The sequence below is a fragment of the Rhododendron vialii genome, chromosome 13a (assembly GCF_030253575.1).
Source record: "Rhododendron vialii isolate Sample 1 chromosome 13a, ASM3025357v1".
NCBI classification, from domain to species: Eukaryota; Viridiplantae; Streptophyta; class Magnoliopsida; order Ericales; family Ericaceae; genus Rhododendron; species Rhododendron vialii.
The window spans coordinates 5,434,005-5,458,091 of record NC_080569.1 but is presented as its reverse complement, the minus strand read 5'-3'; the positions used below and the strand labels follow the sequence as shown (position 1 = coordinate 5,458,091).

At 38.6% G+C, this 24,087-nt stretch overlaps 1 protein-coding gene, 1 non-coding gene and 1 pseudogene across 2 annotated transcripts; all 3 read left to right on the top strand.

Annotated features, from left to right (window-relative positions):
* Positions 1-2,284: 2,284 nt before the first annotated feature.
* LOC131312691 (U-box domain-containing protein 33-like) lies at positions 2,285-13,659 on the top strand (annotated as a pseudogene).
* Positions 9,089-9,196, top strand: LOC131315457 (small nucleolar RNA snoR100). The gene has a single exon (XR_009196785.1). It is a non-coding gene; the product is annotated as a small nucleolar RNA snoR100 (small nucleolar RNA).
* A 3,733-nt stretch (positions 13,660-17,392) lies between the features above and the next one.
* Positions 17,393-24,087, top strand: LOC131312693 (nuclear transport factor 2-like). Its single transcript, XM_058340628.1, has 10 exons — positions 17,393-17,728; positions 17,847-17,917; positions 18,357-18,494; positions 19,000-19,288; positions 19,381-19,634; positions 19,934-20,111; positions 20,246-20,367; positions 20,448-20,510; positions 22,830-22,896; positions 23,403-24,087. Exons 2-10 carry the CDS (start codon positions 17,879-17,881, stop codon positions 23,705-23,707), a joined length of 1,455 nt encoding a protein of 484 aa, XP_058196611.1. The 5' UTR covers positions 17,393-17,728; positions 17,847-17,878; the 3' UTR covers positions 23,708-24,087.

The window sequence follows — 24,087 nt, the reverse complement described above, 5'->3', positions numbered from 1 at the left end:
TATCTTGTATACATAATCATTCATGAAGTGGGTGGATGAATGAATACACAAAAATGACCTTCGCTTGTCGGAGAAATTTTTCATCAAAATAAGACTATGTCCGAGCAACATCATCATATAGAAGCATGAAATCGTGAACTTGATAACCATTTTTCATCAAAAGAATGCCATGGATCCTTTACTTTCATGGTTCGAAATGAATCTAGACCATTTCTTTACTTTCATGGTTCGAATGCCATGGATCGTATCATTTATGGAGAATAACTTTTAGATGAGATGACATAGAAAAAGTTGAGGTACTCTAGAAACATATTTGTCCCACAAACTTCAAACCTTCGTGATGGCTCCTCCCCTTGTGGTTTTACAATCCTTTATTTCACTTATTTGCTCATTCAGTAAGGAATCCTTCTAATAATTTTCTTCATAGCTTACAATTTGAAATTTTGGTTCCACATGATTGTTCTACTTCCTATTTGCTTTATTTTCCTTTTTTGTTTAAATTTTTATTTATTTTATTTTATCTCTTGCCCCTTCCAACTCAAAATGCTCGTTCCACTCCTAAAAGGCATCCAATGAGTATTGAGGCACCACGGGCTCAAAAATCAGTGATGGTAAGGCCTTATTCATGAAAATACTAAGGGAAAATGACGGCCCAAGACGTGTTTTGATAACCAATTCAACTATCCGTTAACGCGCCCATTTAAGCGACCAACTGTAGATTAACTAAACTGAACCAAACATGTAGGTTAACTAAACTGAACCAAACATATACGATAAAACTTCACGAATAGTATTACCTAAGTGCTCTACAAATCTTGCATCATACACATCATTTAACACTCGACCAGCTTTGCTAGAGGCACATACACATAGGTACATATATTGTGAACATACGCGTTTTTGACCTATCTTGGTCTCCAAAAAAAATTGATCTGATCTGCTCATTTTGTTCAAAATGGGTTGTTTCGGGCTCCTATAAAAAAATAAACTTTTTCCGAAATCGGTAAAGCATATACGAAACAACTAGCTTTCTTCGTAAACTAGGCCTCGATTATGAAGCAAAGTTAAATGTTTTGTAAATATTTTTACTGATATTGGATTGAATTTATTTTTTACAAAAACCTTGAGCTCTTTTTTTTTCTTCGTAATTAGATTAGCCCGTACGTAATCTTACATTCCCAGGAAGTAGTGGAGAGGTATGATATTCCTCTTCTATTCAGGAATTTGATTGCTCCTGAGTTGAGAAATCGACAAAGGAAAAGTTTAAAACCTAACACCCTATGTCTTCCATAATCAAATACTCAGCCATACAAAGAAGCAAATATCGCTTGTGATACGTTCTAATTTTTTTTGATGCTCACCCTCTCGATCTTAAAATTCTGCGTCCGTCCCCTTCAAAAAGACTACTACCGGCCTCCTACGCTTACTCAAAGGTGAGAAGAAAAGACAAAGTAAAATATGAAAGAGAAATGATTTTTTCACTCTCCATTTTTATCCTCATGCACTCATTTCTTTGTCATTCTTTCATGAAATTACTGAATTATCCTTTTTTCTACATTCGCATTGACAAGCCAGGGACATTTGATAATTTCACGTGAATAAAAAAACAGAGACAAGTATTAAAGCACAGAGTGGATAAAAAAAAACTAATTCACAGAGGCTCCGTAAACTAAATTTTACAGCACCCAATCTCACGCGTTCAAAAGTGTTTTGGACGATCCAAATTTTAAAAGAATTCTTCTAAGGTTCCCTGAAAGAGTTCTTTTAAAATCCGGACGATTAATTGCCGAGATGGACGGGTAAGATTGTGCGCTGCTGTAAATAATTTATTCACGGAGGAGCCGTGAATGAATTATTCTCATGTGAATATCATCTAATGTATAGATGGTGCATTTTAGAGATGTTACATATACTATATAGTTACCCTATATTTTATGTGGAACTTACCACGGGTCTTAAAAAATATAGAAAAATATTCATAAATTTTAAAATATTATTTTATAAGATCCCGTAGAAAATTAGTTTCAAATATGAAAAATTCTAAAATCAGTCCAATGGGCTGACACTAATAAGTGTGTGAATGTGTATTAAAGAGTGTAAAAAATACACAAAATTACGTATTTTTCTTGTTTTTAGTGAACTTATTGTCAGTCCAGTGCCGTTCAAATATTTTGATAAATGTTTTTTCTGAATGAATAGGAGTAAAACAGGACCCGAAGAGGGCCCACATGTAGTGTAAAACTATACTACTATATTCCATTTTTTTCCCTGAACGAGCAGTAAAGTAACGAAAGAACGGGCATGTATACGCAGAGCCAGAGCACTCGGGAACACTGCTGAGAGTAGTTCATACTCGCGTCCCAATAATCCTACGAGACCTTTCAAGTGCCTGCTCTTTTGCGCGATCTTTACTAGTAGATCACCGCGTGTCGGCCGATTCCGAATCCGAGTTTTTGTTGGAAGGTTAGTGTTTTTGTATGCCTTTTTTTCGTTGCTTGCGGTACAGTTATGTAGTTTTCTGGATGTTTCTGTAGGGTTTTGATTCGTGTTTGGAGATCGATCAGTCATGGCGGCGGCGGCGGCGGCGGCGCAACAACCGGTCTCTGCTCAAGTTGTATGTATCCTTCCTTTACTGTGCTTGTGACCTTTTCATTGGATAGAGCGTGTTTGCTTTTAAAAAGTTAAAACCGCATCTTTGTTTCTTCTTTTTTACCAGTATTGTTTTTGTTTTTGATACATTGAAAAATGTGACCAATGAGAATCTGAAAAAAAAAAAAAGTTGCTCTTTTAAGCGCATGAGGCTGAGTTCTTCTAAACTCAACTTACGGAGTATTTTTTTTTGGATTTCTTTTTAGATTAATCAAATGAGAGGAGTTTAAAAAGTATAAAATTATGTCCAAAAGGAAGAAAAAGTTCACTAAAATTACGTTGAAAAATTAAACAAAGAGTAAAAAATACTTAAATAAGTTCCAAATTTATAAGTTTAGAAGAACACAGGTACTGTGATTTTATTGTCGAGGTTTAAGTCTAACAGCTTATGATATTTTCCTTACGAGCTTAAAACAAGTTGGAAAAAAGTTTGATTTTTAAAAAGTTCCGTTCTTGTGCTTAATTTCTGCTTTTCGAGTAATTAGCTGCAACAAATACTTGCATAGACTGCTGAACTAAGTTGATTTTTTAATATGTTTTATGTGCACCGTGTTAGGTTGGAAATGCATTTGTTCAACAATACTACCGCATACAGCACCAATCGCCGGCGCTTGTCCATCAATTTTATCAGGACATTAGTAAGCTTGGTCGTCCTGAAGGTGATGGGGCTATGAGCACCACGACGACGATGCAGGTGAGCTCCCCTTGAACTAGGTAGAATCACATTCAAATTCAAGCTTTTCAGGATTGGTGGTTGTGATCCGTTTTTGCACTTCATTTGGTTGACGAGATGCCCAAAGAAACACGTTTGGTTTTAATTCTTTGTTCCAACACGTTTTTTAGGCCCTGTTTCCGAAAGGAAATAAGTACTTGTTTTTTAAGAAAGGCAATTTCAAGTTCAAAAATTATTTGCGTAAAAAATTATGTGCTTACGCAAATAATTTTTCTGTCAATATGAATTTTGTTTGATATATATCTCATTGAGATCTTTAATATGGTGCAAAAAAAATTGAAAAATTATTTTTTATTTATATTATTCTTGAGTTTGAAAATGTGAAATAAATACTTATTTTTTTAAAAAGTGTTCTGGAACGGGGCCTTCTTGGGAAGGATTCTGAAGAAAGACGATAAGGGTAGGGAAGGGAAGTAAAAAGAGGACGAGAAAAGGACATATGCAAGAAAGTTCTGATCTTTCATGCTGTTTTTCTAAATTTCGTTGATGCTTTATTACTCTATGAGCATGTTTGGTTTTTCTTGCCCTTTCTTTTAAGTTTGTAAGAACTGTCTTTGTCCTCCAAATTTTGTTTTCCTCTCAATTTTCCAATTCAGCCAAACAAAGACAAGTAAGATATATATTCTTTTTTTCTTTCCACACTGTAGTACGCCTTTTAGGTAAGGCGTACCCAAAAGAGGGAATTTTTCTATTCTAAGTCTCATCCTTGGCTGAATCTCAATTTGCAGGCCATTAAAAAGAAGATTCGTTCACTTAAGTATGGTGAATTCAGGGCAGAAATTGAATCGGTTGATGCACAAGAGTCTTACAATGGGGGAGTCCATGTGCTTGTTACGGGGTATCTGTTGGGGAAGGACAACATGATTCAGAACTTCACTCAGACTTTCTTCCTTGCGCCACAAGAAAAGGGGTACTTTGTTTTGAATGACATCTTTCGATACATGGAAGTTTTCAAACATGCTAATGGAAACCAGAGTTCTGGTACTGACATTGAGGCCCCTCTCACCCCAGAGCAGGGTAATGGATATGCTCCAATCTCAATGAATGCATTGATCTCTTTCTGTATCATTGATTGTGAAAAGCTTCTTCTTCTTCTTTTTTTTCTTGCGTTGGCAGATCCGTCTCCAGTGGTGGAGAATCATGTTTCTGAACAAATGGTGGTTCCTGCAGAGGTCAATGGGGATGTAGGACTCAATCCCTTGGAGTGCAATGTGATAAAAATAAAATAAAATCTTATAAAACTGATGGTGCAATGTTGCACTTTTAAGTTTGTACCTGTATGTTAGATTAGGTTATAGGCAGTGATATTGGTGAGTGGGTATAGTAGATGTTCCTGAATCTGTTTTTGGACCTTTGGTGCTGTCAATTTACAGATGCATTCACATGGAAATTTGTCATCCATAACTTTCTTTTGTTGTTACAGGTGATGGTTATGAAGGAGAGTGCTATGCCGTTGTCTTCTCCCGCACCTGTTCCTCGGAGATCTCCCGTGAACAGCCAAGCACAACATGTGAACAATACTCAGGCATCAGCATCAGTTGCTGAGACACCAGTTTCCGGTTCAGATGCTGCAGATAATGGGAATAATCAAGAGGGAGAAGGTACGCAGTTTTTCATCATTGTTGGGTTGGTGCTACTAGTCCCTTTCATTTAAGTCCGTAGCTGACTTGTGGTATATATTGGATGAATCTGTTTACTGAAGTCATATGCTTGCTTGTCTCTCTTGTTGACAGCTGATGGTTATACCATATATTTAAAGGGTCTGCCTATGAATGCCACAGCTTCTCTACTTGAAGATGAATTCAAGAAGTTTGGGACTATAAAGGCTGGCGGTGTTCAAGTTAGGAGTAACAAAGTATGTGCCAAGTTTTCTCACCGTTATAGCCACTTCTGATTTTGTTTCCCTTTGCTACTTATGGTCTTCTTTTGCCGCAGCAAGGGTTTTGTTTTGGCTTTGTGGAATTTGAGGTGGAAAGTGCTGTGCAAAAAGCCATTGAGGTACATTAGCTATTTGTATGAGATTTATTGTTGACATTCTTGTATGATTAGCTTTTGGTAATTTCGCTATGACTGTGTTGAGTTGAGTCCTATTAGAATTTAGCTTAGATTTTTTCTGAAAATTCTATTCTTTCTGCAAACTGAATGTGATATCTAGTCCACGAAATCGTTTTTTTCCTGCTCCGCTCATAGGGAAACCGGAAATGACGTGGTACTGTTATGTGATATGGCAGTGGACCAGTGGGGGATGTAATGTTGGGAGGTTGGTGAAAATAAAATGCCTGAATTGGTTTTTGCAGTGATTGCTTTGGTTTAGAGTCACAGCTGTAAAATGACTTTCTTGTGATCTATGTTTCGATTAACAATGGCAATAAGTATGTGTCTTGGTGGTGGTAGTGTTGAAGTAGGGTACTTAGAAAGACATAGCAGCTGCTATAGTTGTGCAAAAGTGGTGGCAGCTGCGATGGTTGCTGTGCAGTGATTTTCTGAATTTTCTCCCCCTTTAGGTTTATTTAAGCTTTTGAATTGCATTCCTCGATTCGTTTGTAATTTATGTCCTGACTACTTATCGGAGAATCGTAACCTGCCGCATTGTTTCAACTTTCATAGATTGGGTGGTCCAAATCCTTGAAGCACAAACGCTTGAAGCAAAATACAGTTTGACTAGCCATTCTTTTTATAAGTCCTCTGAAACCGAACCTAGATGTATTAGTTTCCACTTTAGTCGATCACAAAATGATGTCTATGATGTGGAAGTCAAAGCAATATCCTTTCGCTTCCATGTGTTGCACCTTAAAACGAAATTTTGTTATCAATGCCACCAGTGCAAATCAAGTGTTAAATTTCCCGCGGACATTTTTCCAAGAGTAATCTGAAAGTGATGCCTTGGTTAGGGACCTGATCTCTTTTATCATAATTTCAGGCGATCTTTGCGTAATCTTTTGTATTTTTATGTGAAATTTGCCTTTTCTTCATGAGTTCATCGCTTATTAAGCAAGATTGCTCTTTAATTGATGAGGGAAGCGTAGGCTGTTAGCTGGTAGCTGAAGCTATTGCATACCATGGCATCGTCATTTTGCTCTAGCCACTCTTACCCCTGCTTGATGTGTAAACTTCCCACATACATATTAAATGCAGTATTTGATGCCTTCACAATTCTAGAAAGCTTATAGTTTGAATTAATATGGGGAATGTCTTTATCTCCTTATGGGTTAAGATTTCCTGAATCAAATACCATACATTCATGGGAGTCTAGTTAACAGTATGTGATATTATTCCCTCTACCTGACTACCTCTCAATTTTAATGTGCCTGAAGGGGTCATATCCTTTTTCACCTGCATTCACGCTTGGAGGTGAATTTTGTAGCACATTCCGATCACTGATTGCTGACATGCGCGTCCCTTACCCCTTCTTATCTTACTGTTCGTCCAAACTTGTGTTTCACTCTGTTTCATTTTTATAATTGCGCCATACTTAGCATACTAGGAGATTCATGTGTATATGTTTCCTTTGAATATATACGAAGTTGAGATGTGCCATTATCTTTGATGGTAATTTTATAAGTCAGCTGCAGCCTGCATTTGGTGTGAAGTGATCAGAAATAAGATTCTTCCTTTAATTTCAGTTAGCCAAATCATCTGTTTGAGAAACAAGTATTTGTTATCTGTACTGCCTTACTGAGGAGCCAAAGTTTATGTTGCTTTGTGGTATGAGTACTGGCACTAGCATAACAGCTGCAGGGGTGGACGTGTGTATGCAATCGGGTCTGCCAATTCTTGTCCTTTCCATGGGTCCTGAGTTGATCATCCTTCACTGTGTTTTTGATGTGCAATCTATTCTAACATAGAAAGAGAGAACCCTAATCGGCGTTAACAAAATTTTAAAGATGTGTCACAAAAGTGAGTTCCAATTTTACCCTAATAGAAAATAAAATTTTACAACTAGTTGTAAAATCATTCTACCTCAACTAACCCACTCCCTGACTTGCACACCCCAGGTATTCTCACAAGTCACAACCTCTAGTTATATTGTCAAGTGTCACCTGCGAAATGTTGCTTTATTATCCTTATTTAGTCGGATTTTTGCTATCTGCCAATTTTTTGGTCCAAGTTAATCCTGTTTGTGGTTTGCACTATATTCCCTTTATCTTTCAGGCTTCTCCTGTTTCTGTTGGTGGATGCCAAGTGTATGTTGAGGAAAAGAGATCTACCAATTCTCGAGGCAAGTTGGGTTTCTGTTTCTAGTTTACTCTATAGTGATAGGGAACCTCAAAAGGGCGTCTTTTGCATTTTTGAGAAACAAAGAGGAATTAAAAAAATCGCGGTATCTGCAACATGGGACGAGGAACAAAATGCTGTCTAATTTCATATGAGACAGGAATATGAAATGTCCCTGTTTTTCCACTTGCTCAGTAATGGTGAAGGACTATGCGTTTTCAACTAAGTTGCTTGTTGGTTTAGAGAAGGAAACATTACCTGGAATTGCTTATTGCGTAGAAGCTAATGTGGAGGCAATTGAGTTACTGGTGTTAGCTGGTGGTGGAATGGGATTAGTTGGTGCTACCAACTTGGTGATTTCTAACATGAAAATTCTCTTTTATGATGCGTTTTAATTTCAGTTCTTGGTCAAATCCAATCCCACTTTCTTTTCTATAACTATGGCTTTTCTTTCATTACAGGGAATAATAGGAGGCGGTTCGTAAATGGAATGGGATCTGGATTCCGGATGAAGGGGGTAAGAGGGCGTGGAAACTATGGAGGAAGCGGTGAGGATACAACCGTGGTGATTTCAATGGTAGGACGGAATTTGGTAATAATAGGAGCAGTAATCGTGGTGGATTTTCAAACCATGGAGGTGATGGATATCAGAGGGCTGATAACCATAGGGGCAGTGGTGGGTGTCAATAGAATGGCCAAGACTCTCCCACCAGAATTCCTAATTTAGATGAAGATCAATGAGGGATTGATGTAGGAATTTTTTTTTTTAAACTTGAAAGATGAAGTTGACTTAAAGTGGATAGCGCATCAAGTGGGCAGATTCTTATCCTTTGGGGCAATTTTTTTATAGTTAGTTATTTCTTTTTGAGCCTCACCAAACCCCCCCCCCCCCCCATTTTTCTTTCTAATGTTGGGTGGTTTATAAGTTTATTATAGTAGAGTTCTCAATTACCTTTTGTTTTCTATTGTTGTAGTGTCCAAAAGCCCAAGAAGACCTCTATTCATTTTCCTTTACTAGCTTGTGATTTTGAGTAAACTTTGCATCACACCAAACATGTCCTTTAGTTAATCTCTAGTAGCCTACCCATCCTCTTTTGTAGTCATGGCAGCTTAAACTAATGTTTTTATCGGTATGAGCTGATGTTGCAATTTCCAGGGATTTTATAAACTTCTTTTTCTTCTTCTTGTAGCTTGTGACATGGCTGATGATTCAGCAATTGTGAGAACAGATGCAGGATTAGAGTCGAGTGAATTGCAAGTCTACGAGGGTGATTCTTGTCAGCATTCATCTCCTTCAACTTCACTGGTATGTCTTAAACAAGAAACACTACATGTCCCTAATTTCCATCCCGGGCCTTTGTTTCATGTCATTGTTTAGTAGATGCTTATACTCAATGTTTTGAAAAATTCAAAACAAAGTGAATCATATTTTCTCACGTATGTAATGGAGCAAAATCATATTTTCTTGTGCATACCAATGCTCTAGACTATCAATGAAGGAAGCACGGTAATGTGCACAGAAATTGAATTGGGTCTATAGGCTTGCCCTCGCTGATGCCATTTGGCTTTGATTTGGGGGCATGGTCGGCAGCAAAACAGGTAAAGGGGGGCCACTGTTTCAGTGGTATTCTAAGAGCAGCCACTTTGTGCATATTGCCAAAGGTTAGATCTGTCTTCAATCCTTCCCCGCCCATACCCCCAATGTTTGGGGACTACATGGGTTCTGTGGTTATAATTGTATGTAATGGAGCAAAATTGTGACAAGAATCGATTATAGTCTTTGTATTTTTCTAGCTTTGCTGAACCACTCATTGCAGTATTAAATTTAGCAGGAAAGAGGAGGAGGTGGGCCGAACTATGAACTTTATGATCAGCTTGAAAAAGCCATGGCAGAGGAAGATAAGTCCCTGCGAGAGGCCTTTGAAGAATCCATGAGGCGTAGGGATGCTTTAAAAGATGTCATTGACGCTGTCCGCATGGTATTTTGTTATTTTGGTTGAATCTTTTGTTCTAGTGTCTTTGCTATTTATTTATTTATGGATAATTTCCTAAGGTTTGCCCCTAATACTACAATAAAGTCTATGGGGTTCTGAAAATTAGATTCCCCCCTTTATTGACCCTGCGCTGAAGTTATTGATGTTGGGGGGAGTTGAACTCCAGCGTCCGTGTGTGCACAGGTTCATCAGTCCGCTCACCAAAGACCCAAACCAAAAGGGAGAGTCAACAAGCCAAAAATCGCACCAAATGTTCAATACACATTGTTTGGAACTCAACTAATTTTATTTTCCCAACAATGTGGGACTCTTAAGTCTTTACTTCACACATATTATTAACATTTAAGTCAAGAAACCTTTAGAGGCATACATTTGAGTGATCTTATATCGCGTGGTTTGAAGACTCTAGGATCCTTGATCCCAAACCAGTGAATAGTTTCTCCCCTCATTTTTTTTTTTTGATCAGCTAGTTTCTCCCCTCATTGAGAATAAAATTTTCTAACATCAACAATTGCATTCTTTTTCTTTCAATGAAAACTGTTAAAAGATCCAGTGATGGGTAGTCTCTATGTTTTCTGATAGATTATAATTGAATATCGAGTGTATGTTTATGGGAAATTTGAACATGAACTTGAATAGATTTCAACATGCAGCTCCATATTTTGTTTGGTGAGAGACAAAATTTGCTTAGTTTATAAATTAAGAATCGGAGAAAAAAATTTGTCAGCATATCCATCAACAATCCTTTCTTTCTTGTCTACCCATCACAGGAAACTAATTGTAAAGTCTTTGACTAACTTACAGAGAGAAAGGAAAGATTTTGAGGAAGCACTAGCAAGGAAAGCAAAAGAAGTTGAGAACATGAGTCAGCAGGTCGACAAAATCACGACCGTTCTCTGCACTGCCTTGGACGAGAGATTATCTCTACGGATCAAGATCGCAAACTGCAACCAGATGGTGCAAGAGTCTGAGAAGAACATGCTCTTTGCTGTGGAACAGTTGGAAAAGTATAAGATGGAACGCGACGATCTGCAGGAGCAGGCCTCCAACACGATCATGCCTCTGTCTTTCTCCCTTCACGAGATCGAAGGAGCAACTGGCAACTTTGACCCGTCGATGAAGATTGGGCAAGGGGGTTATGGACCTGTTTACAGAGGTTTCCTTCGTCACACTCAAGTGGCTATAAAGACTTTGATCTCTCAAAGCATGCAAGGCCGCTCAGAATTTCAACAAGAGGTATGCTGGGTTTTTTAGACTATTTGATTTTTGTTGAAAATTGTAAGTTCGAATGGAAGAGCTGAATAGATTTTGTTGTCATGCAAGCAGGAGTTGGATTCTAACTAGTTATCCGTATGCTTATATGCACAAATTTATTATCCACTGATAGGGGTGTTGAGTGTACTCCCCCCCCCCCTAGATACCAGGTAATTACCGGCCTATGCCCAAGATAGCCTCAAGTTCCTTTGAGCCCAGGACATCCTCATGCTATCACATTCTCTTCCTACATGTCCATTCCACACATACTGGATAATTACCGGCCTAATCCCTAGGTAGCTTCAAGGGGCATGTGAAATGGAATATTTGCCCATTGGTCCACTACTTAGTTTCGAGCTATGTCTTCCCATACTATTGCATTTTGCAGGTATTGATATTTTGTTGCCTGCAAAATATTATGCTATTTTGTTGATGTCATACCAGAATCGAACTGGTATGGTATATGGTTCTGGTGCATTAGGCAACGACCTTATTTGTTATGGTTTGGACCATTGTCTCAATAAAGGGCATGGAACAATTAATTGTTGGGGTGTCATTTAATGGGTTTTTGTGTCTTTGTTTATTCACTGTAAACACATCAAAAAAAGGACTTGTTTTGATGCACCAAACTGTAAACAAAATTTACCATCACATTACTTAGTATATTCGACCTACATGTTTGCACGTTGTAGTCGTCTCAATTCTTCTGTAGTTATTTTTTATCACAAGGGAACCATATGATTTTGTGGCTTTTCTTCGTTTATTCAGGTCCATACTCTGAGTAAGTTGAGGCATCCAAACCTTGTCACGCTCATTGGAAGCTGCCCAGATGCTTGTATTATCATCTATGAGTATCTCCCAAATGGAAGCCTTGAAGACAGACTCAGCTGCAGAGACAACTCAACCCCCCTATCCTGGAAAACTCGAATTCGTATTGCAGCGGAGCTCTGTTCTGTTCTCATCTTCCTTCATTCTGACAGCATAGTACATGGTGATCTAAAACCTGATAATATCCTTCTAGATGCCAACTATGTGTGCAAACTCAGTGACTTCGGGAAATGTTGTGTGGTAAATCGAAACGGGGAATCTAGCAACACGACACGGTGCTACGTGAATGTCCCAAAGGGCACTTTTGGATACAAAGATCCTGACTTCGCTGAAACAGGAGAGCCTACCCAGTCATCAGATGTCTATTCATTTGGAGTCATTTTGTTACGGTTATTGACTGGAAATAAACCAGTGGTGGGGTTGCCAGAAGAAATGCAAATGGCACTAGATGGGGGAAGATTGAAAGATATTCTAGATCCTACAGTGGAGGACTGGCCTTTTGTGCAAGCCCAGCAGCTGGCTCACTTAGCAATGAGGTGCTGCAGTAGGAATCGTAGTCGCCGGCCAGACCTTGCCTCGAAGGTGTGGAGGTTGCTTGAGCCGATGAGAGCTTCATGTGATATCTCATCGTTCCACGTGAGTTCCGATGAGAGTCACCGGACTCCGCCTTATTTTATTTGTCCTATCCTTCAGGTTGGTCCATTGGTTCTCATCTCAATTTCTTAGTAATTTGTATTGACCAATTTTTGCTAAATTCTCCCATATTCCTTTGGCAAAATAAGTGATTCTTTGTGGTCTTTATAACCAGCTTTATGATGCCAATTGTTTGCATTGATTCCCCCGCCGCCAAGCGTAGCTTAATAGTTTTAGTCTATGAAGCATTGACACACCTACCCACACAATGTTCTGATACTTTCCAGTTAGCAAATGAACTTTCCAAATGGAATTGCCTAATTTTCCTGCTGCTTATATTTCTTCATCATTTTAGTGTATAGTATTCTACTTTGCTTTGCGATTGGGATTGGGATTTGTCCACCCAATTAGGATACATGTGGAACCATATATATGATGAGTTTTCTTTTCTACATTTATTTGGTTTGGGGTTGTGGAGTTCACTAGAATACAGTATGTTGAAAGTTTCAATGATGTTGTTTGGGATTGAGATTCGAGAGTCTTGGGATGGAACCGTAAAGTGAGATGGAGACTATAGGGAAAAATAGAGACGTGAGGGTGAGAGGAATGCCAAGGTGCTTGGGACTCAGGAGACCATGGTGGGCACGGACCCAATTACCTTTCAGCAAGGGGCTCAGGTAGCGTTGTTGGTTTGCGTATTTTTCCATCTCACAGGGCACTCTCTTTCATTCATAATGTGTTTATTATCTCTCCCTCATGGATTTAGGAAATTTGGATCAAACCGCGTAAAAATGGAGTTTTTCTGTTGTGTATAAGCATGTTTAGTTATTTTATGGGTGATTCCGCTGGTAAATGTAAAAAAAAGTCCCTACATTAGCTAAGCTACGAGTTCAAATTGATGTTTATTCGGAAAACTCCTCATGTAAACCAAACCTGTTGTTCTCTGGGCCAACATTGTTCATCTTGTGGTGGCTTAAACTTGCAGGACATCATGCTAGATCCACATGTAGCTGCTGATGGCTATACTTATGAACTGGAGGCTCTGAGAGGATGGCTCGACGGGGGCCACAGTACGTCGCCCATGACCAACCTCCAGCTGCCACACTGCAATGTTGTCCCGAATCACCCTCTCCGCTCTACAATTCAGGAGTGGCAGCAACTGCAGCGGCGATGAGTAGTTTCAACTTTTGTTAGTCTGGTTTTCTTCTTGTTGATTTGTTGGATCTTCATACTTTTGCATCAGCATCATATCCAGTCCACATGTTTATATGAGAATAGGTATACTTGTTATATGTGTATCATAAATGTTACCAAATTATGAGATTCACTGTTGGCCAGAGACAGATTTTATAACCTGTGACTACATTAATGTCCCTTATAGCGAGTAGGCGTTCCGGTAGAGAATCAACAAATTCAAGTAATTTAAGCTGGGGTATTGGTTTTTGGTTGTAGATTGGTATGTAACTATTGGCAGATGTTGAATTTTTTCTTGGTTCATTTCGTAAGTTCCAAAGTAGGCCAAGGTGGCTGTATAAGGTTAGTGTTACACTTTGATCTTGAATTTGTGAATGGAAAGGAAAGTAGAAGATAAATAAAAGTACTAGTCCGGCCACCTTAGAGCCTAACCCTCAACAAAGGACAATTTTATGTGGTTGTGGTCGGTTGGTTGTGTACAATTCAGTACTCCTTATATACTGTATGTTTTTATAAAGATGCTTCTAGGCCATGTTTGATAACTTATTACTAGGGTTAAGTGGGGATTTATAATTAGTAGGGATTAAGATTGGGATTGATAATTGACTAGAGATTAGTAATGAAGGTGTTAGTCCACTTTCTTGTTTGATTTGCATTAGACTAGCTAATGGGATTGTTAAATGTGACAACCCATCCTGTAAAATACTACTAATAATCGTAATAACAACTATAATTAATTCGCAAAAGTAGTCGATCGTTTGCCTCATAGTTTCATTAAATGAATTTTAATGTACTTCAACTGCAAATTGTGTTGATCCGCTAGTTGTGGATCGGGGACTTGCGGCAGCGCCTCCTGACCCGCGTTCAAAGTAGTTGTTGCGTCTTGTAAAATCGGAAAAACCGAGGCAAAGAGCTCGGATGCCATTGGATAACTCTCATTTCTTTTTTCACTCTGCTTTCAAGCTGAGCTAGCAAGAAGACTTTTTTTAAGTGGCCGATTAGGTTGAACTAACCAAGAAATACATGGGAGTGAAGGGGCATTTAGCGAGTCTGACATTGGGATGGCCCTTTTGTATTAATCATAATAATATGATGCTATCTGTCTTTCACTGTTGGTTCTGGTGAACAGACATACCTTCGGTAATTTTTCGGTTGGAGTGGTGCCCAGGGTATTGCATGGTCTTTTCAGTTAAGGTCTATGTTGTGGATACGGCTATAAACGAATCGAGCAGCTCGCGAGCTCGGCTCGGCTTGTTCGACTAAAGCTCGGCTCGTTAAGGGTGTCTCGGCTCGATTAAAGAGGCTTGTTTAGTAAATGACTTAGCTCGATTTGATAAGGCTCGGCTCGTTAAGGCTCGAGCCGAGCTTGGCTCGTTTACAGCCCTAACTTGTGGAACATGACAAAGTGCATAACATATTTACCCTCAAAAGAGAAAGCAAAACAACACACGCAATTCTTCTTCTTTTCTCTCGTGAAATATTCAGAGAAGTGGGGAAGCAGTGTTTGGTCTTCCTAAATTCTTGGGTCCGTGTTTGTGCATATTGGGTATTGACATTCTCAACGAGGAAATACTCTGTTCTGTTTCATTTCGTCTTTGGGATGGTTTTCGTTTGTTTGTTTGTTTGATCGTGTAGGTGGTTGTTGAAGCGGAATGTTGTTTACAACAATCTCTTCAGCTTTAGTTAAAACTAGACAGGTCAAGTATTTTCAGTTTCGGGTCTGAATCGGGCCCTCTTTGATGGGTCAGTATCGTTCATAACATAGAGTTCATCAAAACACACGACTTTAAACGCTTTGTTTGAGCAAAATTATTGTCTCTTATCATCAACAAATTAGGGAGACTAGATCACAATGGCATTAGGAGATGTGTTAACAGAGAATTGCGTATGGACGCAGAAATTGGCAGCCATATAAAAACAACCACAGAAAGTGTGGCGGCGGCCGTGTTTCGATCTTAAACGAACTGTAGCAATAACGAAAGGATGATCAAACGTACTGCGGAGTTCTGCAGAACAAACTAAGAATCAGAAAGTAGGAACCTTGCGTAATACTGCAGCGGAGGAAGAATATGTATCTCGAACCTAGCATGCAAATTTCCGAAAAAAGACCAGCGGAAATTTTTAAGAACAACAAATATTAGGGACCCACGTTAAAGATTTTAAAATTATAGGAAAACAGAATGGTTTTTTCTATTTGAAAGATCACCTCACGTTAAATTTATAGCCATAGGATCATTTCTTTTTTAAAAGAAAGAGATACAGAGAAATTTTTTCTAATAAATTTATCCCTCTCTATACTCACCTTTTAGGCAATGTATATCTATGTAAAATAATGTTTGTCTTTTTATAATCAAATAGAAAAATATCTCAAAATGGTTTGTGGAGATTACAATTATTTCGTAGAGCAATCAGATAGTACGAGCAATTTTATTTAAATTGAGACTATGATACATTCAGGCATCCGCTAGTTTACAATAAAATACAAAGAATCGGGAAGATTCCAATTTATCCAACTGGGATGATGAATACGCAAGCCCCTCTCTCTCTCTCTCTCTCTCTCGGATGATGAATCGCAAGCCCCTCTCTCTCTCTCTCTCTCTCTCTCTCTCTATGAATACGCAAGCCCCTCTTTCTCTCTCGGATGATGAATATGCAAGCCCCTCTCTCTCTCTTCTTTCTTTTTTTTCTTTTGTCAAATGATAGGACGTTAGAGAGGTTAGCTGTTAGATGTTATAAACGGGAATCGAGCACCTCCTCTGTGAGCCCTTGAACTCAGAATCTTTCGCTTAAAAAAGATAGTAATGAACCAACCACACTTAAAAGGGAGTGTTTTCACTAACCAATAAGTTGTGGATCATAACTTTTTTGTTTTGTCATTATTTAATTTTTTTCGTATTTGTGAGTTTTGTGCCAAATTTTTATGTAATATTTGTTTGTCTCGATGAGAGGTATCGGAAAAGTTAAAAATTATATTTTTGACACAAGGTTTTTTTTGCAAATATCCAAGAAAAAGTCCAAAACCTCACTTTTCAAGTTTTTCCTTGAATATTTTCCAAAGGGAATTGATATTCATACTCCCTTTTTTATTATTGACACTTTTTTTTTTCAGCTTTGAAAGTGTATGCATTTTTTTGCTGAAAGACAAAAAAAAGAATACGAATATCAATTCTCTTTTTAAAAATACTTGTGCAAAAGTTAGGGAATTGATTTCTACATTCCTCTTTTTACCATATAAACTCCTCTCTTTTTTTGTCCTTGTCAATGTGAATTTACCTATTTACCCTTTCATAGGTTAATTTCTTCACACTTTTAAGAGATAATAAAGTAAATTCACACCAAATATAAAAACAAAAAATGGAATGCATATGATAAAAAAGAGAATGGTAGAAATAAATTCCCAAAAGTTAATACTCCGTACTACTAATTTTTTGCTTCTGCGATTATTGCTGTGTTCATCACTCCTTTTACTTTCTGAATGAACGAGCATTAAAGGTGGAAAAGTACGAACTTATTACCACTAGTACTGTTTGGCGTAAATGAGAGTGGGAAGATACTTTACTACTGTACAATACATACGCAGAGAGCCCTTGGGAACCCTGTTCTTTGTTTGAGATGTACTCTTGCTACTTATTTAGTTATTTAACTCACCAATTAATTACAGTCATTCAAAAGTGTTTTTGATGGTTTGAATTTTAATAAAAAAATTACTGGAAAATTTTTTAACTTTTTTTTGAATTTTTTTATTAATATTCCGATCACACGATTGAGTGCCGTAAACAAGATTTTTCTCTTTTTGTTTATTTAATTTCTTTTTTTTTGATCCTTTGTTTATTTATGTTTCAAAACACCCAATAAAAACATGGGCAGTACAAAACCAAACACTTCTCATAGTCTCTCGCCTCCCAATAATCCCACGAGAGGAGAGACCTTTCAGTTCCAAAGTACCTGCTGCTGTAACTACTACGGAGTACTATATAAATCTCACAAACCCTTTTCTCTCTCCTCCCCCTTCCTTCCCTCGCGCCTCTCTCTCCAACAAGATCTCCACACCCGCCTCCTCTCCCCCTGCCCTAGCTCTACACGCTCCCACCAGCAGCAGCACAGAGACAGACAGACAGACAGAGAGAGAGACAGCAGACAGAGAGAGAGAGAGAGAGCAGACAAGGCAAAGCCTTTCTCTCGCTTCACTCCCTCCGCGGGCCCTCTCCGATCCCGACCCAACTCTCAGGTACTCCAATCGCACTCGATCTGTGTGTTTTGCGCGATCTTTACTAGATCATCGCGTCTTGTCCGAATCCAACTTTGTTGGAAACTTAGGGCTTTTGTATGACTGGATGTTTCTGTAGGGTTTTGATTGCTGTTTGGAGATCGGTCAGTGATGGCGGCGGCGGCGCAACAACCTGTCTCTCCTCAAGTTGTATGTGTTCTTTCTTTACTGTGCTTGTGACCTTTTCATTGGATGTAGCGTGTTTGGTTTAAAAGTTGTCTTCTTTTTTTTTTTTGGAAATATCAAAAAATGTGACAGCTGACAATCTGGAAAAAGTTGCGTTTTAAGCGCAACTGAGTATGTTTTTGCCTTATTACGAGCTAAAAACAGCGTGAAAAAGTTATTTGTTTTTCGAAAGATTCCGTTTTGTCTGTTTTGTTTTTTTATTCTATGTATCGACGAACAAAAATCTGAAAAGGTGGAGGTTTAAGTGCGACAGCTTATATTTTTTCCTTACCAGCTTAAAACAAATTGGAAAAATTGATTTTTTCTTAATTTCTGCGTTTTGAGTAAATAGCTGCAACAAATACCTCGCATAGACTGCTGAACTAAGTTGATTTTTAAGTAAGTTTTATGTGTACAATGTTAGGTTGGGAATGCGTTTGTTCAACAATACTACCACATACAGCACCAATCGCCGGAGCTTGTCCATCGGTTTTATCAGGACATTAGTAAGCTTGGTCGTCCTGATGGTGATGGAACTATAAGCACCACGACGACGATGCAGGTGAGCTCCCCTTGAACTAGGTAGAATCACATTCAGGATTGGTTGTTGTGATCCGTTTTGCACTTCATTGGGTTGACGAGATGCCCAAAGAAACATGTTTCGTTTTGATTATTTGTTCCAATACGTTTCTTATTCTTGGGGATATTCACTGAGGATCCATCTGGTAATTAGAACTGGTGGAAAAAGACAAGGGTAGGGAAGCGAAGTAAAAAGAGGAGGAGAAAAGGACATATGGATGAAATTACTGATCTCTCATGCTGTTTTTCAAAATTTGGTTGATGCTTTATTACTCTGAGCATACTTGGTTTTTTTCCTAAGTTGTAAGAACTGTCTGTCCTCCAAATTTTGTTTTCCTCTCAATTTTCCAATTCAGCCAAACAAAGAAAAGTAAGATATCTAATCTCTTTTCCTTTCCACACTGCATTACACCATCTAGATGAGGCTTACCCAACAGAGGGTATCTTGCAATTCTAAGTCTCATACTTGGCTGAATCTCAATTCGCAGGCCATTAATGAGAAGATACTTTCACTCAACTATGGTGAATTCAGGGCGGAGATTAAATCGGTTGATGCACAAGAGTCTTACAACGGGGGAGTCCATGTGCTTGTTACTGGATATCTGTCGGGGAAGGACAACATGATTCAGAACTTCACTCAGACTTTCTTCCTTGCGCCACAAGAAAAGGGGTACTTTGTTTTGAATGACATCTTTCGATATGTGGAAGATATCAAACATGCTAATGGAAACCAGAGTTCTGGTACTGACATCGAGGCCCCTCTCACTCCGGAGCAGGGTAATGGATATGCTCCAATCCCAATGGTTGGATTGATCTCTTTCTGTGTCATTGATCGTGAAAATCTTTGTTTTTTGTTTTTGGGTTGGCAGATCCGTCTCCAGCTGAGGTGAATCATGTTTCTGAACAAACAGTGGTTCCTGCAGAGGTCCATGAGGATGAAGAACTCAATCCCTTGGACAATGGAGATGTTTCAGTTGAGGAAGAGGAGGTTCCCGTGGCTGAGGTTGTTGATGAAGAGGTTCCAGTGGCCGAGGTTGTTGATGAAGCACCTGATGATTCTCAGGTGGTCAGTGAATCTGTCTCCAAACTTGAGGAAGTGCCGAAGAAGTCTTATGCTTCTATTGTGAGTTGTCATTTATCACGTGTCCTATGATTGAAATGTCTTCCTCCTTTTTTAGATTTTGAGTACCTAACTAATAGTCTAATGTGCCATCTGATAAAAATAATAATAAGTACAATAAAACTTATAGTGCCACGCTGCACTTTTAAGTTTGTACGTGTATGTCAGATTAGGTTATAGTTAGTGATATTGGTGATTGGGTATCGTAGATGTTCCCACTGTTTTGGACCTTTTGTGCTGTCAATTTGCAGACACATTCAGATGGAAAATTTGTCATCTGTAACTTTCTTTTGTTTTTCCAGGTGATGGTTATGAAGGAGAGTGCTGCGCCATTGTTTTCTCCTGCACCTGTTCCTCGGAAATCTCCAGTGAAGAGCCTAGCACCACAGGTGAATCATGCTCAGGTATCAGCAGCAATTACTGACGCACCAGTTTCCGGTTCAGATGCTGCAGAGAATGGGAATAATCAAGAGGGAGAAGGTATGCAGTCTTTCATCATTGTTGGGTTGGTGCTACTGGTTTGGATATTATTTCAGTGCATATCTGACTTGTGGTATATACTGGATGAATCTGTTTACTGAAGTCATCTGTTTGCTTCTCTCTCTTGTTGACAGCTGATGGCTATTCCATATATATAAAGGGACTGCCTATGAATGCCACAGCTCCTCTACTTGAAGAGGAATTCAAGAAGTTTGGGACTATAAAGGCTGGCGGTGTTCAAGTTAGGAGTAACAAAGTATGTGCCAAGTTTTCTTACCATTATAGCCACTTCTGATTTTGTTTCTCTTTGCTACTTATGGTCTTCTATTGCTGCAGCAAGGGTTTTGTTTCGGCTTTGTGGAATTTGAGGTGGAAAGTGCTGTGCAAAAAGCAATTGAGGTACATTAGCTATTTGTCTAAGATGTCTTCTTAGACATTCTCATATGATTGGATATATTAGTGTATCATAGTACATTCCCTAAGTTCACATTCAAGGGATGGCTCATAAAAAGCTCCAGGGTATTCAAGTTTTGGTAATTTCACTATGGCTGTTATACTTGGCAGTTGGCATGTAATTGAATTACGAGATCACATGTTTCGAAGGTGGAGTACGAGTTGAGTCCTATTAGAGAACAATTATATTTTTTCTGCAAACTGAATTATTTTTTTGAACAGCAAAGAACGAACTGAATTTGATATCTAGTCTATGAAATCAATTTTTTTGTATGTGCAATTTATGCCTGTCCTAGTGATATTGGCATGATGGTGAATATTAATAGAGGTGATGTTTATGCCCATAGATTTCTGCTCCGCTCGTTGGGAAATAACATGGTACTGTTATGTGATATGGCAGCGGTGGATGTTATGTGTTATGCTTAAATTGGTTTTTGCAGTGATAGAGTTGGTTTACAGTCACAGCTGTAAAATGACTTTATGGTGGTCTCTGTTTCAATTAACGATGCCAATAAGCACTATGTGTCTCAGTGGTGGTAGTGTTGAAGTAGGATACTTAGAAAGACGTCACAGCTGCTATAGTTAGAAAAAGTGGTGGCACTTGCGATGGCTGCTGTGCAGTAGTTTTTCTGAAATTTTCTCCCCCTTTAGGTTTATTTAAGGTTTTGAATTGCATTACCCAATTTGTTTGTAATTTATGTCCTGACTGCTAATTGGAGAGTCCTAACGCGCATAGTTTCATAGATTGGGTGGTCCAAATCCTTGAAGCACATATGCTTGAAGCAAAATAACAGTTTTGAGTAGCCATTCTTTTTATAACTCCTCTGAACGTGAACCTGGATGTCTTAGTTTCCACTTTTATTGTTCACAAAATGATGTCTATGATGTTCACAAAATGATGTCTATGACTTGGAAGTCAAAGCAATATCCTTTCGCTTCCATGGGTCACACCTTAAAAACAAAATTTTGTTATAATGTCATCAGTGCAAATCAAGTGTCAAATTTTTGGCGGACATTTTTCCTAAAGTGATGCCTGGGTTAGGTACCTGACATCTTGTATCACGAGTTCGGGCATTCTTTATGTAATCTTCTGTATTTTTATGTGAGATTTATCTTTTCTTCATATTCATCGCTGATTGGGCAAGGTTGCTATTTAATCGGTGAGGGAAGGATAGCTGAAGTTTTTGCATACCATCCACTTAGCTCTAGCCACTGTTACCCCTGTTTTATGGGTAAACTTCCCACATACATATTGAATGAAGTATTTGACGCTTTAACAATTCTAGAAAGCTGATTCCTGGGGAATATCTTCATCTCCTTATGAGTTACGATTTCCTGAATTAAATACCATTCATTCATGGGAGTCTAGGTTGCAGTATGTGATATTATTCTCTCTTTCTAACTACCTCTCAATTGGGATATATCCTTTTTTCACCTGCATTCACATGGAGTTGAATTTCGTGGCATTTGTAGCACATTTCGATCACTGATTGCTGACATGCACCTACATTATTGATGTCCCTTACACCATCTTATCATCCTGTTTGGCCAAATTTGTTTTTCACTGTTTCATATTTGTAATGGTGCCATACTTATCATACTAGGAGATACGTTTGTATATTTTCCTTTGAATATATATGAAGTTGAGATGTTCCATTCTCTTTGATGGTAATTTTATGTCAGCTGCATTTGGTGTGAAGTGATTGGAAAAAGATTCTCCCCTTTTTTTCAGTTAGCCAAATCATTTGCTTGAGCAGCAAGTATTTGTTACCTGTACTAATCCTTTGCGAGGAGCCAAAGTTTATGTTGCTTTGTGATATGAGTACCAGCACTAGCATAGCATCTGCAAGGGACGTGTGTGTGCAATCGAGTCAGCCAATTCTTGTCCTTTCCATAGGGCAGAGTTGATCATCCTTCACTGAGTTTGTGATGTGCAATCTATTCTAATATACACAGGGAGAATCCGTGTGAACAAAATTTTGAAGATATGTCACACAATTGAGTTCCAATATTACCCTAATAGAAAATAAAAATTGTGCAAATACTTTTACTCTGATATGAATTTAGGGCAAAGTACAATCATTCGACATCAACTTCCCCCACTTGCACAACCTTGTATTCACACAACCTCTATTATTAAGTGTCACCAGTGAAATGTTGCTTTTATCATCCTTGTTTTGTTGGATTTTTGCTATCTGCCAATTGTTTGGTCCAAGTTTAATCAATCCTGTTTGTGGTTTGGATTATATTCCCTTTATCTTTCAGGCTTCTCCTGTTTCTATTGGTGGACGCCCGGCGTATGTGGAGGAAAAGAGGTCTACCAATTCTCGAGGCAAGTTGGGTTTATGTTCCTAGTTACTCTGTAGTGATAGAGAACCTCAAAAGGGTGTTTTTTGCATTTTGAGAAATGAAGAGGAATTTTAAAAATGGCAGTATCTGCGACATGGGATGAGGAACAAAATGCTGTCTGACTAAATATTTTCCATTTGCTCAATAATGGCGAAGGGCCACGCATTTCAACTAAATTGCATGTTGGTTTTGAAAAGGACACCATATCAACATGGGATGAGGAACAAAATGCTGTCTGACTAAATATTTTCCATTTGCTCAATAATGGCGAAGGACCACGCATTTCAACTAAATTGCATGTTGGTTTTGAAAAGGACACCATATCTGGAATTGCTTATTGCGTAGAAGCTAAAGTGGAAGTACTGGTGTTAGCTGAACTTGGTGATTTCTTACATGAAAATTCTCTTTTATGACGCATTTTAATTTCTGTTCTTGGTCAAATCCAATCGGCCTTTCTTATCTATAACTATGGCTGTTCTTCCATTACAGGGAATAATAGGGGCCGGTTTGTAAATGGGAGGGGATCTGGTTTCCGGAATGAGGGGGTAAGAGGGCGTGGAAACTATGGAGGAAGCGGTGGCAGAGGCTACAACCGCGGCGATTTCAATGGCAGGACCGAGTTTAGTAATAATAGGAGCAGTAATCGAGGTGGATTTTCAAACCGTGGAGGTGATGGATATCAGAGGGCTGATAACAATGGTGGCAGTGGTGGAGGCCGTGCAAACCGCGGTGGGGGGATGGGTGTCAATGGAACGGCCAAGACTCTCCCACCACGGGTGTCTGCTACTGCTTGAGGATTCCTAGTTTAGATGAAGATCATTGAGGGATTGATGTAGGATTATTTTTTTTTAATTTAAAAGATGAAGTTGACTTCAAGTGGTCGATAGCATTTGGTGGGCAGATTCTTAGACTTTGGGGCATTTTTTTTCCTAGTTAATGAACTCTTTTTGCACCTTTTCCCCCCGTTTTTCTTCCTAATGTTGGGTGGTTTATAGGTTTATAGTAGAGTTCTAAATTACCTTTGTTGTGTAGTGTTGTAGTGTCCAAAAGCCCAAGAAGACCTCTATTCATTTTGCGGGCTTTGCGTATTCGGTGAATTATTTTTCGGAGCATTGTCGCTCGTGGTACCTGGAATTAACATGTTTGCAGCTATAGCAATGTGTTCTTTTCGTTA

What these genes read in the sequence shown, in the direction of transcription:
- LOC131312693 (XM_058340628.1), top strand. Translation starts at nt 17,879, where the DNA reads ATGGCGGCGGCGGCGCAACAACCTGTCTCTCCTCAAGTT. An exon ending in AACCTGTCTCTCCTCAAGTT is followed by an intron (nt 17,918 to 18,356) that starts GTATGTGTTCTT and finishes GTACAATGTTAG; the next exon opens with GTTGGGAATGCGTTTGTTCA. An exon ending in GCACCACGACGACGATGCAG is followed by an intron (nt 18,495 to 18,999) that starts GTGAGCTCCCCT and finishes CTCAATTCGCAG; the next exon opens with GCCATTAATGAGAAGATACT.